Source organism: Misgurnus anguillicaudatus, chromosome 21 (assembly GCF_027580225.2).
Source record: "Misgurnus anguillicaudatus chromosome 21, ASM2758022v2, whole genome shotgun sequence".
Taxonomy (NCBI): Eukaryota; Metazoa; Chordata; class Actinopteri; order Cypriniformes; family Cobitidae; genus Misgurnus; species Misgurnus anguillicaudatus.
The window spans coordinates 33,693,930-33,710,000 of NC_073357.2; the positions used below are offsets into that span (position 1 = coordinate 33,693,930).

The 16,071-nt window shown below is 36.7% G+C and overlaps 2 protein-coding genes across 5 annotated transcripts in view; one reads left to right on the top strand and one right to left on the bottom strand.

Moving 5' to 3' along the window:
- Nucleotides 1–1,025: 1,025 nt before the first annotated feature.
- On the top strand, nt 1,026–13,529 carry tmem276b (transmembrane protein 276b). Its single transcript, XM_055203861.2, has 4 exons — nt 1,026–1,682; nt 11,945–12,058; nt 12,211–12,348; nt 12,781–13,529. Exons 1-4 carry the CDS (start codon nt 1,295–1,297, stop codon nt 13,029–13,031), a joined length of 891 nt encoding a protein of 296 aa, XP_055059836.1. The 5' UTR covers nt 1,026–1,294; the 3' UTR covers nt 13,032–13,529.
- Nucleotides 13,530–15,196: 1,667 nt separating this feature from the next.
- The window catches only part of gas2b (growth arrest-specific 2b), a 23,869-nt gene continuing 22,994 nt past the window's right edge, over nt 15,197–16,071 (bottom strand). For all 4 annotated transcript variants that reach the window (XM_055203880.2, XM_055203869.2, XM_055203884.2 and 1 more), the window contains exon 9: nt 15,197–16,071. This exon is cut by the window's right edge and continues 685 nt beyond it. The gene's annotated coding sequence lies outside the window, so the exon portion shown is untranslated.

The window sequence follows — 16,071 nt, forward strand, 5'->3', positions numbered from 1 at the left end:
TTTACAATCCATGTATCTTTGTAAATGGGAATGTCTGCTCTGTCTAGTCATGTGATAAGTTTTGAGCTTTGGGGGTTTTGAAATTTTTGTCATCATACTTACATTTTGTCCATTTAGGGCTACTGTAGAAAAATGGCAGCGCAAAATAGTGAGTTCCATGTAAGAGGACCCGCTGTGTATGTACAGAAGATAGAAATGGCTCATTCAAAGGTAAGAAAAACATAACAGTTTATTAGGTCAGTGGTTCTCAAACTGGGGTCCAGTTCATTTATCATGGATTCTGTGTAATTAAAACTAATAAAAATAAGGCTACTAACCAACAGAACTACTTTGTATAACTTAACATGTTTTGTTTAATTAAAAAATAAATTTTAGAACAGTTTTTGTCATAAATTTTCTTTGGGGGGGCGCGAAGAAATGCACCGTACACAAGGGGGGCCTCACGCGGAAAAAGTTTGAGAACCACTGTATTAGGTAATGTCTTTATACACCTCTGAAAATATAGTTATGTATGTTACATTGCATTTCTGTCAATAGATCCTCCTAAAATGCACACACTGCACCTTTAACGTTTGTTTGTGGAACCTACCGTTCCTATACAATTACACCAAATGTGAAAGAAGTGCAAATGTTACAACTTACACCATTTTTTTGCCATCTATTTAGATGAAAACAATCAATAAATGGAAAACATCGAAAAACATAAACTACAGCTGCCCTATCTTACGAATATTAACCATGGTTTTACTACAAATAGAAAAATAAAGAAACATGTTTAGTTAAACAGGGTTACCACAAAATGACTTATTTAGCCTATCCATGGTTTTTGTAGTAAAACCATGGTTTTACAAATTGGTCAATAAAAAAAGAAATAAAAACATGGGTACTTCTATAATAAAACCATGGTTCATTTTCCTAGGGGTGATGATGTGCCAGAGTTCATAATCGATAAATGATCCTATCACGTGTATCACATCTATGTCTCATCCTCCTAGGCACCTAATTGGTTTTCTCTCAGTTCAGCGAGGCCCAAGAGGAAAGAGAAAGCATTACACTCACTCACTACTGGTCCTCTTCCCATCTCTCCCCCCTCTTCTTAACTCGAAAACCAAAACAGATGGTGGAGAAGAGGCACATCTGCCAGGGCGCTTTACAACAATAGATAAAGCATCACCCCGGAGTCGAGCCCGGTCATGTCAGCGTCCGAGATCCGTTAGATATCTGCCGTGTTTTCTTGCTTCGGCTGCCGAGGGAGGACTGCAAATCTGTCTGGGCTCTCCAACAAACGGAGAAGATGGCCGCCATTAAGATTTTAACCAGCGCGGGTCTTTTCTTGGCGTTTTGTGCACTGGTCTTGTTGGCCATGGCCATCTGCACCGATTACTGGTACGAGACAGATGCCCGGCGGCACCGCGAGCGCTGTAAGAACTACGCAAACAAGCGCAACGATCCCGGATACATTTACATCTCAAATCACAACTTGCCTCTCCAGATGCCACCGAAGGGCTACGAGAGGACAGAGATGGGGGAACCGTCAGCGCGCGTGAAGCGGCACGCTATGGCTTCGGCGACGGCCATGGAGTCTCACTGCAGCCGCCAGTTCAACTCCACGATCTCCGGCCTGTGGAGAAAGTGTCACCGCGAGGGCTTTGATCTGGAGACCGAGGATCTCATTTATAAAGGTGAGCTGTTTGAGATGCTTTGTCAAGGCCAATCGCGGTATAGGCTACTCGGATATTCGCATCCAGCATTTTTTAGGGACTGGCTGGCCGTTTTGTTTTGAAATAAACTGAACCACTGGTTTAAATCTCCCATTGTCATATTCCTTAATGCTTTTAAATCGACCATTCTGTAACGCTTCACAGAGAAGTGCTTTTAAAAATTAACCACAGGGCGACTGCACTTCCCAAGTTATTGAGTTACTTTATTAAGTTGAAAATCTTCCCGATAGCTTTCTGCTCCTGTAGCTCAATTTGTAGAGCATTGAGTTAGCAACACAAATGTTATGGGTTTGATCCAAAGGAACACACATACTAGTAAATAAATGTATAGATGTAATGCACTTTGGATAAAAGCGTCTGCAAAATGCCTAAATGTGAAAGAATAAATAAGAAATGTGAAAGACTGGAGATAGACCAGGGTTGCTGTCCAAGGTGCTGAATTTGTGGCACCTGTATCTTCTGTCTAATAAAAGAGCTTTAAACTGTGGACGGGGGAGTGCATGTTGCCTCTGTAGTTGTCTTGGCCATGATGGGTTTAACAGATACATGTTTTAAAGGAACATAAAGAAGAAACAAAGAGTGTTTTTCGTTTAAGCTTGCGACATTAAAAACAAGATAAAAATTGGGTCATATGACGTTGCTAAAAATAAATTGTTTTGGTGTATTTGGTTTAATGCAATTTGTTTACATGGTTTGTTTTAAAAACACATTATTTTCAAAATACCGTACATTATTGTTGCTTCTCTCTGCCTTACTTTTCCGAAACACGCTGAATTGTACAAAGCTTATATTTCGGCAAAGCGCATGTGCAATGATTTGCCAGCTATCCAGTGGGTTGTGAGTGGCCAAATAACTCAAGCGTGCAAGAAATGTCACGCTCCTTACCATATTTGGAATATCAGCTCCCAAAGCAATACTTACAGGAGTTAATATCGTCTTAACTACCTTATCTATTCGAACACGAATCTGATCCAGAAAATGCAGATGACCAAGCTGATCAATCAACTTTGCCAGCGTGACTTGAGCAGAACATTGATAAGATTGGTAAGGTAAAAATACTAAAAATTAAAACCCAACTAAAACACGAAAAACAACAAATGCTATACACTGCCCTTAAAGGTCACGTTTTTCGTGATTGCATTTTTCAAACTTTAGTTGGTGTGTAATGTTGCTGTAAGAGCATAAGTAATACTACAGCCCTTTACTTCCTGGTCAAATGACGTCAATATAAGAGTTTTTGCCTAACATCCACCCACAGGAATACGCTAGTTGCCAGCTAAGCTCAAACGGGTCTGGCTAAGCTAACCTGCTGCTCAAATCACAACACAATCAGAACTTATTACGTATTTCTGAAGGAGTGAAAACAGCGATATAGAGATATAAAGTAAATTGTATGAAAATACTGCGTGTTTTTTTTTCACACAAAACATAAACACATGTTATATTGTGCACCATGAACACAATCAAGGCTTCGAAAACACAGTGACCTTCAACTCGCGTTTGAATAGTCAGTAGCAAATTCTTTAAAGGCTCAACAACAGTTCAAGCCAACCTCAGCCAGCCACTTTCGTTCCCTCCAGACCCCAGTGCATTTTTGGAGGCGTACCAAAGCACAGGACAGAATTATGATAATGTGCATCGGGTCCATGACAACTTATTACGGAAGTAAACTGGAAACTACAATCTCTGCGTTCATTTTAGTCCAAAAATGACATTTCAGTTGGAAGTCGATAAATTGCGTCATCATAGAATTTTCAGATTTGTAACTTGTAACTGCAGCTTGTTAAGTAAGGAATAATTGACGATGGGCCGGTGAATTATTTAAACAATATCGCTCGAGTATGTGATTGCCTACGGCCTCGTGCCTCTGGCCTAATCACAGCCGTGATGATATAGAGCTATATCACACGACTCCGAGAGCGATATTGCTTTTATACAACAGTTCGACGGCACACGTTTGAAAAACGAAAACTAGAAAACAACAACGGAGTAATTTTAAAAGCCTCTTTGTTTGAGAACTACTACTTCCGCCACGGATTTGAGGGCGGCCAGAATGACAGGTAACACTTTCGGCTGCTTTGAATCTCATAACAACTCAATGGACGGATTCACCGTTTTTAAATATTACAATTTCTTGGTCACAAAGTGTAGTTTTAAGATTAGTTCAGTCGAGAATATATATGTATTATATATAAATCTACAGTCGATTAGTAAAGATAGCGCCTGTTTGAACGTTTGCTTAGTGAGATTCGGTACGTATGACAACCAAAGCATGAGCGGACGTCAGTGTTCATTCGCCCCGCTGACCACCGCCCTCTCTGGGCTACATCTCTGACAGGGATTCCCTGGCTCTCATGTTGGCCTGATGGTCAAAAATTTGATCAAATTACCAGTATTTGGTGTCATGATGAAACTATTACTTGTTTTCTTATTCATATTTAGTGTCTTTTATGTTGTTATTGTTTTTGCGCGAGGTAAAAGTTAATAAAACTATACTTCTATAATGTTACTATTGGTTTACCATTTCATCATAACGCGATACGAGCACTCAGTTATTATTAGACTTCGTTCTTGTCAGTACTATCTAAAAACTGTTTTTTAAAAGTGTCAGAGAGATGTTTTTGCATGCTGCTTATAAATATACCAGTGGCGATATCTCATAACATGTTTTAATAGTCACGTCGCGATTAAATAAATGATCAATGTCCACATTTAAAAGCTGCGGTGCTTACCTGCAGTTCCACTGTGTTTTTGCGTTCTGATAAGAGATATAGCTCTGTGTTTACATTCCTCTTTCCAAGTGTTAATCGTCCACACGATGTGACAAGACATTACTCCCATTAACTTTAACGTAACATCCAAGAGCGCTGATCTTTGATGGAATAATAACTTCCGATTGGGGATTCACAGACTGATTTATGAGCTAGTGAACTAATGAGACACACGGAGAGTGTTTAAAAACAGGGCGTCTGTGTTTTTCTATTCAGAGATGAGCCTCTTTAGGACCTCCATTCACTAGGTGGCGGAATGATACAAAGGTGAAGCGGTTACTGTGCCGTTATCAGTACAATATCGCATACCTCTTAGCCAATCAGATTCGAGAACCAGAAAGAACTGTTGTATAATAAAAAATAATGCACACCAAAGGTGGTAATGCGGCATGACGCTAAGGACCGGATTCACTTAAAAGACCGGAGCCAATTGTTCCACTTATACCACGGTTACCACAAACATATTTCTCTGGTGATTATTTTAAGACATTTGACAGGTTTGATGTGTGTTTTACTGAAAATAATTAAAACCCATAGAACATTTCTCATCCAATCAGAATAAAGCATTCAACAGGCCAGAGGTATAACATGTACTAACACACACCAAAAGAAATGTAAAATCATGAAAAGGATGGCTTTACTACAGTTAAAACCAAAAATACATGGTTACTACAAAAAAAAAAACATGGTTACTACAAAATATCAAGGTTTTGCCAATGGTAATCAATTTTACAAAAAAAAAACACATGTTCAATGTTCAATTTATTTATAAAGCACAAAGTTAATACAACAGAAGTTGACCAAAGTGCTGTACATAAATAATAATAATAATAACATTTTAAAAACAAACATTGTTACACAATAAAAACTTAATTAAAATAAAAAAAAAACTCTCGTTTGGTCAATGATAAAATACGTCAGGCCCAACATCAGGAATACATAATAAAATGCTATAACCTTCAATGTGTTATAAAACCTATCTCTCTATTTACACTGGCCATATAGCTATTTCACCACCAATCATACACAATCAAATGCCACAGTAAATAAATAAGATTTCAAGTTACGCTTGAATTTATTAAGAGAATAACACTCACGAACATACAGTGGAAGATTATTCCACAACCTAGGGGCGGCAACGGCAAACGAGCTGTCCCCCCGCACATGGTTGATTTTTGTAAGGGAATGAATGTCCTATTTAAAAAACGAAAATGAATAATTTACAGGAGGATAGAGTGGGAAACACACTGTTCAGCTGAGATAAACATACAATAAACAGGAGTGTTTGTTTTTTTACCACAAAGTATAGCTAAGTTATTACCAAGTTATGGAGTGCCTATAAATTAAACTTAAGCACTGTAAGTATATGGAGAAGGATCTCAAAAACTTTAAGAAGATTATATCACCTTTCTCATTTTTGCTTTTATTTTCTAATTTGAAATTGTGTTTAGGCCTTAATTATTAAGCATGAGCTTTTATAGTAGCCATTTTCCTGCCTGGGAGGAAAAGGGGAGGCGTGTTGTTGCTTGACCATATCTTCATCAATAATTTGTTCATTGATTTTCCCAGGTCACCCTAAGTGGCTGTATAGATGTCATGAAAGATGAAGTAGTGCTTGTGTGAAACCACTTCAGTTAGACAGTGAGCCCTCACTCTAGATAACATTTATCTCTTAGTAATGTATCTACTTTTCACTATGAGATAACCATCTGTGTCATTGGAAAATGTTTGTTATGAACACAAACCTAATTAGCATATCATTAACTGTTCAGTCCCCAAATTACACAGAACAGATGTTTTACTTGTTTTACTTGTTAATAGAAACTTGGTACAGTTAATGTGTGTACCAAGTGATTTTTAGAGAAACTGAAAAAGTTTAAACTTAATCTAATAAATGCAACTTGACACAAGCTCTATGGCTGGAAGTTAAAATACTTTAAACATGTTGAAATGCTTTAATAAGTGAACTGACAACCCAACATTGTGTTACAGCAGAGAGATAATCCAAAATAATGCACAGTAGCAACTATTCCCTTCAGTGAACCAATTTCTAATACAGCATCAGTGTGCAATATGCAAATCTGAAATGTCTTTTAAGTCTGCAGGGCATTGATTTATCTTTTGCTGCACCCAATTAATCTGAAGTCTCTTTGTAGAGTATCTATCAGATATCACAGTCTTACTGTCATGTCATTCCTTGTTTACACATATAAGAAAGAGAAAAATATTTTTTTTGTATTTCCTTTAAAGGATCAGTTGAACAAGGAAAGAGTCTTTGTGAGAGCGACTGGCCTTTGATATGTTTGTTTGTGTGATGATGACATAGATTTAAAGCCACAGTCTACTTGACACATGAATGGCTTTTTGTTCAGTTCAATAGTGTCTGTCCAAACCCAACTGGATTTTGAAATATGTCTTTAAAGATATCAAATCAACAGAATGGTAAAAATGCCAATGGCAGCCAGTGGCAAAGATGTGCATATTCCTTGTTTATCTTTGACCTCTTCACTCCTTTCATTTTGTCCGATCAATACGTCTATGGCCCCAGTTGTTGGTAATGAATCTAGTAAAGCTGTTTGCACACTTAGGGTGTGTGTTTGCACTTTATATTGTTTTTATGACAATAAAGTTATATAATTTGATGTTAAAAGGATGTCTAGGCTGTGCCGTTTAATATAACAGGATGTTTAGATATACACTGTAAAAAAATTAGCTGTAATTATGCAGCTGGTTGCCAGTAACTTACTGTAGAAGATAAAGACTGAAAATGTTTCATGTTCATTTAACTTTAAACAAACTGTTGCCAGTAAATGACATAAATGTAAAATCTACAGTAAGTTACTGGCAGCTAGTTGCCATAATACCCAGTAATACTATAATTTCTACAAAAAATTTGTACAGTGTAGGCCTAGAATAGCTTTCCTACCTTTTGGGGCAATTTCCCGGACAGGGTTTAGATTAATTCAGGCCTATACATTTTAAAAACAAATGATGCTATGTAGCACCAAAAGTGGTTCTTTGCTCGTAATCATAGAAGAACCATTTTTTGTGCCATATAGCACCGGTGAAGCACCTGTGTAGAACCATATAAAGCCTATATAGCACCACTATAGCACCACATATGGTTCCGGTGAAGCACCAGTGAATAGGGATGGCTCTCGCGAAACTGACGTTTCGACACTGTGTCGAGATCCCGATCGCGTAGATGTTTCGAAACACCAAAGTCACGTGACTATGGCTAAACAAAGCGGTGCATTTCACAAGTGTTTCGAAAGGTGGCGTACCTGTCGAATCTGCGTCGAATCTTAAACTGACAGGGTAGGAAACAAACCTGACAATACCTCATATGCGTTTTTGCCAAGATCAAATACTATAAATTACTGAAAAGAAGTAATTTTTCCTCATTTGTATGTAACAGTTAGGCTACTTACAAAAAAATGTCAGCAACAAGTGTACCTTGTGTGAGAATTTTTTCAAAGGCTGGAGAAATTACATGTAAAAAAGAAGCTGGTTGAGTTTATCAACACAGAACAATTTATATATTTGAATAAAGATCTTTATATGTAAACAATGTGGCATATTATGGCTTGATATATTTTATGAATCTCTTATTATTTATTTGGTACATCTCTATTCCATTTTTTTAATTAAATAGACCCGAATAGCCTATAGTTATCGACAATTGTGAGCCTAAAAGCTCAAAAAGTTGTCAAACAGATGTTAAAACAACAACAAAAAAGTATTTTATTACGATGACGTAGCGCAAGCATTTCCCGGGTACGATCCTAAGATCTATGCATGAGAGCCGAGAGCACTATCCACTCTCCCATTCTTTCACTTGTGTGTCAATCAAACAACATTTGAGATACAATTTGTCAGCGCTCGTCTAAAATCTTGCCAAGGCTGCTTCATGTAAAGACATGCAAACGACCGCTAGGTGTCACTGTGGAGGCGGTTTCGGATTGATGTTTCGAAACCTCGAATCATACGGCACAATTGATTCAACTGTTTCAGTGTTTCACGAAGCCTCGCTTTGCCCACCACTACCAGTGAAGCACCTGTGTAGAACCACATAGTTCTATGTAGAACCATATGTGGTGCTATAGTGGTGCTATATAGGCTTTATATGGTTCTACACAGGTGCTTCACAGGTGCTATATGGCACAAAAAATGGTTCTTCTATGATTACGAGCAAAGAACCACTTTTGGTGCTACATAGCACCGTTTGTTTTTAGAGTGATAGGCTTATAGTTATATTAGGAGATTTAAGTGTAGTTTTTACAAGCAAACCTTACAAAAAACTATACCTGTGTGCATCTTGAGACATATTGCACTGATATATGTTAAGATATGTCAGTATAAGGTGTTATTAAATGATGGCAGCTCAAACATGCATTTTAGTCTGAGACTAGGATAAGCCCTGTACAGGAAATGAAATGGACGTTCAAGCTCAATTATTTTGTTTTGTCCAATACTTGTGTTAATTGTTGATTGACAGGTAAATAAGGCAGTTCTTCTCTACTGCATTCCATGACATGAGCGTTGTGGTTAAAAATGCAAAATCTCATAATGTGTTGGATCAGTTTACACCAGATTGGCTTTATTCATAGACTTCTGAAGTGTGCAAACAATAGCTCGGTCTTTCTTTTAAAGGGGACATATCATGAAAATCTGACTTTTTTCATGTTTAAAGGAACAGTATGTAAGAAATGTATATCTATTAATCATAAAATGGCCCTGATATGTCACTAGACATTATAAAATCATTTTTATTTCAAATACTTATATCACTGACAACAGTGTTATGGCCAGGATATTGTCATTTAAAAAGTGGAGTTGCAGCCCTCAACTGATGTTTATGTTGTCATGTTGTGTATTGGCCACCAGTTGTGAGATTGCAGTACCAGTTTTAGCCACAAGTTTTGTGATTGCAGTTAGAGCTGAAGATCTTTGCCCGAACCCGACGGGACCCGTCGGAACCCGACGGGCTCGGGCGGGTTCGGGCTTCATTTCTAACATTTTACACGGGCTCGGGGCGGGCTTGGGCTTCCGCTCCGGCTTTGTGAGGTAAATGAGCAGTCAAGTTCAGTAGCGCAGGACCGCGCTGAATTCGTTGCAACCAGTGGATTTAATAATTTTCCTCATCAAAAACATGTAGCCTAATCTTGGTGAGTAAAGGTTTTTCAATGTATAACTAAATATTAATTGAGTCTTAAATACATAATTTAGACAAAGGATATAGACTAATGTTGGCAGTAATGGAGAGAAGTGCCGACGCAAATCCCACGGAGCCTTTCTCTTAATTTCGTTATTGCCAAATATCCATCTCAATTCAGAATGTATTATCTTAATTTAATTCGTTAAGAAATAATACTTTTTATTGGCCTATTTATAGTGTATTGCATAAGCCTATTTAGAATGAGATGTTACAATGTTACAGATGACTTATTTTATTTCTTTGTTTCAACTTCCAGTTTGCGTGTAGATTATTAGTAATGAATAAATAATGTTAAAACCTGTGTAAATTACTCATTCTTGACAAAAGCTGTGTGTGTGCGCACATTTAAATAATGTCGGGCTGTAAACGGGTTCGGGCTTTTAAAAAGCTGTCAATCTAAATGTACGTTCTGGTTCGGGCTGCATTCTGTCGGGCTCCGGTCATTTCGGGCCTAACTTTTAAGGCCCGATTACAGCTCTAATTGCAGTACCAGTTTTGACCACAATCCTACATACTGTTCCTTTAAGTGCTATAAATGGGTCCCCAGTGCTTTAATCAACCTAGAAAATGAACAAACTTATTTTGGTAAATCATTCTCTGCAAGCATGTGACAAAATAGGTAATTGAAATTTGGCTCCCCTTGTGATGTCAGAAGCGGATAATATCGCCACTTAACCTGCATACAGTATGCAACCATGGCACTGTTATTTAGTTCAGAGACCAGCTCATTTGCATTTAAAGGTCCCGTTCTTTCTGTGTTTTTGAAGCTTTGATTGTGTTTACAGTGTGCAATATTTCACACAATTTACGTACCATACTGCTGTTTTCACAGTAGGCTTTGAAAGGGGACTTCTGTTAAAGAAAATATATTGCCTGGCAGTGAACTTTGAGCTTAATATTTTGCAGATATTATTTTTGCTCTAACAGCAACATTATACACTAACTAAAGTTTGAAAAATGGGATCAGGAAGAACGTGACCTTTAAAAACACACCCAAAAATGGCACATTTTTGCTCACACCTACAAAGTGGCAATTTTAACATGCTATAATAAATTATCTGTGGGTATTTTAAGCTAAAACACATACGTCTCAAAAAAGTCTTGTGAAATGTCCCCTTTAAAAACATTGTTTTTGAGCAGCCCTGAAATGTAGGCTAATGAATTGGCTAGTACAAATGGGAAATAGGGAGATGCTTGTGGTAGTGTTAGATATACTTGTTTGGAGAACAATTCAAAAGAATTTCATTTTTGCCATTCAAACATCTATTGCTGGCACAGTGAAAGCTTTAAAGGGGGGAAACTGAACAAAACATTGTTGAGGTTCAAATGTAAATCTGCCACACAGAGTTTTGCTGAAAAATGAACACTGTCCAAATAAACACACTCCCACACTCGAATGAAGGTGATTTTTATAGCAAAATTGCTAGAAACACAACTAAAAAACGAAAGCAATTCAGGTACACAGAAAACCAACCAAAAAGTGTTATAGTTGTGTGATGACTGTCTCAGCTGAACCAGTCTGAACAAGTCGTACGAATGTGCAACACTTGATGGTCAAAAAAAGAAAAACCCATGAATGGAACTGACAGTATGGTAACTGTATCATGAAATGCAAGTGAATTATTTTGGGTTCACACACATGACTATTCAGAATTCAATGGCTCTTAGCAGTTTATTTGCAGTGATTATATCCAGTGATATACTGTGTACTTCATGATTTTTAAAAACTTTCCTGAGGTCTAATGTATGACCTTGTCTGTGAAATCCAAGATAAAGTCTCATAATCTTATTATGAGATTTGGAGTTTGATTTCAATAACTGATTTAACTTCTTTGACATGACCTTTCTCAGTCAATGTTAAAGAAATCAAGGTGATATTTTCACAGAATGTTCTTTAAATTATGTAGGATAATTTTCATGTAGAAAACGGTTAATCACAAAAACAACTTCAGCTGGGTTTTTACAGACTGGGTCACATACAGTATTTTTTAAAAACAATCAAAACTTAATGTGATTCTTAAAAGTTTGTCATTTAAGACCCCTATGTGTCCCCTTATGTGTCTAATTGCTCTTCAGGAAATAATTTAATTAAAATACATGCATGTGACCTTTGTGACATTTATAATCACAACTGACCTGCTGTTCTTCAGACTCATTTGCAGTAACACAAATAGTACCTATAAATGTCATGATAATGTATGCATTTTAAAATACAAATTATGATTCACTTCTAGGGTTGATTCAGAGATGCACTCCTGTGAAGTATCACTACACATCTTCAATCTTGCCTCGAAACCTTCCAGTCAACATCACCAAGACCATCCGGCAAGATGAGTGGCATGCCCTCCGTGAGTCTCTTTTAAATGTGCCACAATATAAAACGATCAGTTCATTATAGCATAAGCGACTGTTTTTACATTATTAGTAGTAATTGTTTAACATGCAATGTATGTCATTGCTAAAGAATTACAAGTCAGAGGGGTTTCTTGTGATGCTACAGATCTGCGGCGGATGACAGCAGGTTTTGTGGGCATGGCTGTCTCTATCATCCTTTTTGGCTGGGTCGTTGGAGTTCTTGGATGCTGTCAACAACATGATCTCATGCAGTATGTAGCTGGACTACTCTTCCTCATGGGAGGTAAGAGACAGAATGTGTGCGTCCTTATGTGTTTGAGAGAGAAGTGGATTGGTCGATTACAACCTGAGGTACACTTATATGCATCTTATGAAAAAATGTATACACATAAAAGAGAATCCAACAGAATATTTACCCTGTTTGTATAGCAGCTAGTGCACTTTTTTTTGTGAAACAAATTTGGAATAATACCATGCATTCAATATATTTTCATATGTCTCGACTCTCTACTGCAAAGCTGCTTTGCAACAATGTAAAGCATGCACCACAGAAATGAACTTTAGTCATTTGAAAACAGTGTCGCCATCTAGTGGCAGGTTATGATTCACATTGTGTACAAATTCTTAAGTGCTTTGAGATGGATTCTTCACAATAATTCACTGTTTATTGTGTAATGAATGATTGTGTAATTTTGAACGATTTTCTCTCTGATAGGAACCTGCTGTATTATCTCCCTCTGTACATGTGTGGCGGGCATTAACTTTGAGCTTTCGCGTTACCCACGTTACCTGTACGGCCTTCCCGAGGACATCAGTCATGGTTACGGATGGTCCATGTTCTGCGCCTGGGGTGGACTGGGTCTCACCCTGCTGGCTGGTTTCTTATGCACGCTGGCTCCTTCTTTAAGCAGCCCCCTGGCCCGCACCACAGTCCACAAGTCCAGGCACGAAAACGGGACTGTGTGATTTTAAACTTCTGGAGCAAGCATCTATACCTAATGACATCTGGCCTATTCATCAACACAGAGTATAATGACTGAATCATCAATCTTCTCTTTTCAAAGACTCAAGGGGCTTTCTGGCTCCCTCAGTGATCATTTCTTTCTAAAAGATGCAGACCATTAATGGTTAATGGAGAAAGTCTGGCACAAACGTTTGCAGACACTAAAAAGAGCGCAACCAGTGCAAAAAGGAGTCACGTGCACAGATACTGAGCATCTTCCATCATTCACACATTTCATTCTGACCCTTTATGGCACAAAACTCAATGCAAATGTTCACTGCTCTCTCTATCGTGTTTATGACCGAGAGGCTGACTGTTTTCTCTCCATGAGGATTCATAATAAATGGTGCTTTCTTTTCACAATCTCACAATCTCCAGAGGACAAACAAATTATTGATAAATTCTATTTCTTATAGCTCACTTTAAAAATTTTATTGAGGTTCTGAGGACAGAATAAACTGGGGTGGGCGGGCAAAGAAAAAGAGAGATTAAAGCATTTCTGTCACTAGAGTTTCAAGAAACACATTTCCCAAGGCCTCAAAGATTCTTTATGTGTAAAAAAATACTTGTTTCATGTAGTTTCATGTCTACATTTGTATGAAATTTTGCTTGGTTACAAATGAAGCCTTTTCACTCTTTGTTATGATCGGTGACCTGGCTCGGTCTGTGGTAGCTGTCTGAATTTCACTAAATTTATTCCTCAGTGGCATGTGAATTACTGACCTACTGTAAGTTTGTATTTAAAATTCTTTGTCGGGTTGTTTCTGAACATCATTTGTTATAAAGCCTTATTGCTGTTGTGAGCACAATATGAGTTAAAACAGTTCTCAAGAGCTTAGCGTCTTGAACTAAATGCTGATGGATATTCAGGATAAAATGAACGTTCTGGTTGAACATATTATGAAAGATTTTTAGGGAATTCAGTGTTATGATTGGTTGCGAAGAAAGCATAATCATCAAGTTTAAGTGTAGGCGGATCATAGAAAGATAAACCTGGTTTATCCTAACTCGGGTAAATCACGTGTGGGGTGTTTCTTATGGGTACAAAATATGTTTACATGATACAGTATGTTTGTACTATGACCAACTCAAGACACAACCAAACAATATACGAATGAACCCCAATCTAGTAATATGTTTTTTAAAAGTAAGTGTGTCTCTTCACATTATTATAAATAATTCGTATTGATTCAACTCTCACCAAAATATTATTTATTAAGAATGCTTCTGTGAAAAGCACACTTACCATAAATCATTCAAACATTTCTCACATGTCTCAACCAAATGTAGATTTATAGTCTCCACGGAATCCAAGCACAATGTACTGGTGTTGATATCCACATTGGTGGTGAGTAAATGCAATAGTTAAATGTGGGACGTTAAAGACTGAAAATACTGTGGGAGTATTCTGAAGCATATTTGGGATAATGTATTATGTAAATTAGATGTCATTTGAGGATAAATTGAAAAGTCTGGTCATTTTCTGCTAAAGTATGTAGTGTTTAATAGAATAACAGAAGAGCTGACTGACAGTTTAACATTTTGTCTCTGTAGAAAATTCTTGAGCAATATGGCCAAACTGAATAATTTCAGTCATGCATAAGGAGAACAAAATGAAACAAAATTAAAAAATAAACTCTTTTTAGTAAACATGAAAGTGTTGTATGGAGTGGAGGATTCCAGTATCTGTTATTGAGAACAACACGAATAATTACCACCAATAACAATAAAAATGTGTTTGAGATTTTTCAAAGGAAAGCATAAAACCAATGTGTAAACAGAAAAGCAATTCAAACAAATAAAAGCAGATTCAGGTGTTTTTGTCATGTTGGTGAGAGACATTTGTATAAAAGCTGTCGTTTTCTTTGGCAGTTTGAGTAGCACCATTTTTACTTTATTTTTAGATTGCAAACTGTTTGTAGAAAACAGGTATCATTGTCTGGCATGCTGTCATATTTATTAATTCAAGTGTATTTAGATTTGTCGATTTTTAAAATGACTTTTATTTAAAGAAATAAAATGTTAGTAGCATTTCATGATGAGGTCATAATCACTTATATGCTACAAGAAAAATATGTTTTTTGAATGTCCCTCAAGTTGGAAAGTTTTAAAGTTTTTACAAATATTATCAAATCTTAAATACACAAATCAGAAGAATCAAGGATTCTTTAAAAGGATAGTTCACCCAAAAAATAAAAATTTTGTCGTTATTTACTAACCCTCATGTTGTTCCAAACCTGTATGAGTTTCTTTTTTCTGTTAAACACAAAGTATGTTTTGATAAATGATGGTTAGCACATAGTTAACGGTACTCATAGTGTTTGTTTTTAATTTCTTTGTGTTCAACAGAAATAAGAAACTCATGCAGGTTTAGAACAACATAAAAGTGAATGATGACAAAATCTTCATTTTTTTCTAAATTATTAAGATAAAAAAAAATTGAAAAAGAGATGCCTTGATTGAATTTGGCTTGCTATGTAAACTATAGCAAACACATGTGATGCCCTTTATTTATCCTGAGTAAAAATATGAATCCTAAGGACATGAAGTTGATATGATATGTTTGCATAACAATAAGTCCACAGATCTCAAAACAAACTTCTATACAGTAAAATAGCTCATAACTTGATGCAGGGTGCCACCTAGAGGATTACTGATAAACATTTTCTGCTTCCATTGAAATTATACAATAAAATAAAACAAATAGATCACATTGACTTCCCAGTTATCTTTCAATATTAGAGATCCTGCCCTTTATCATTTGCATAGTTTCACATAAAAAGAGTGGGGTGGGCAATATCTAATCATCTGTGAATAATAGAAAATATTTCAATCTATTTGACATCTAACCTATATAAAATCTCCTGAAAATAACAGTCAAAAATATTTAACCCCTTAACTGAACTGTGAGCGGGACACGTAAGTTTACTTCAATGTTTTGCATGTATATATATTGTTGGAAAGGTCTAAGAATGTAGTTTTCATATTTCAAAACCTTTTAGC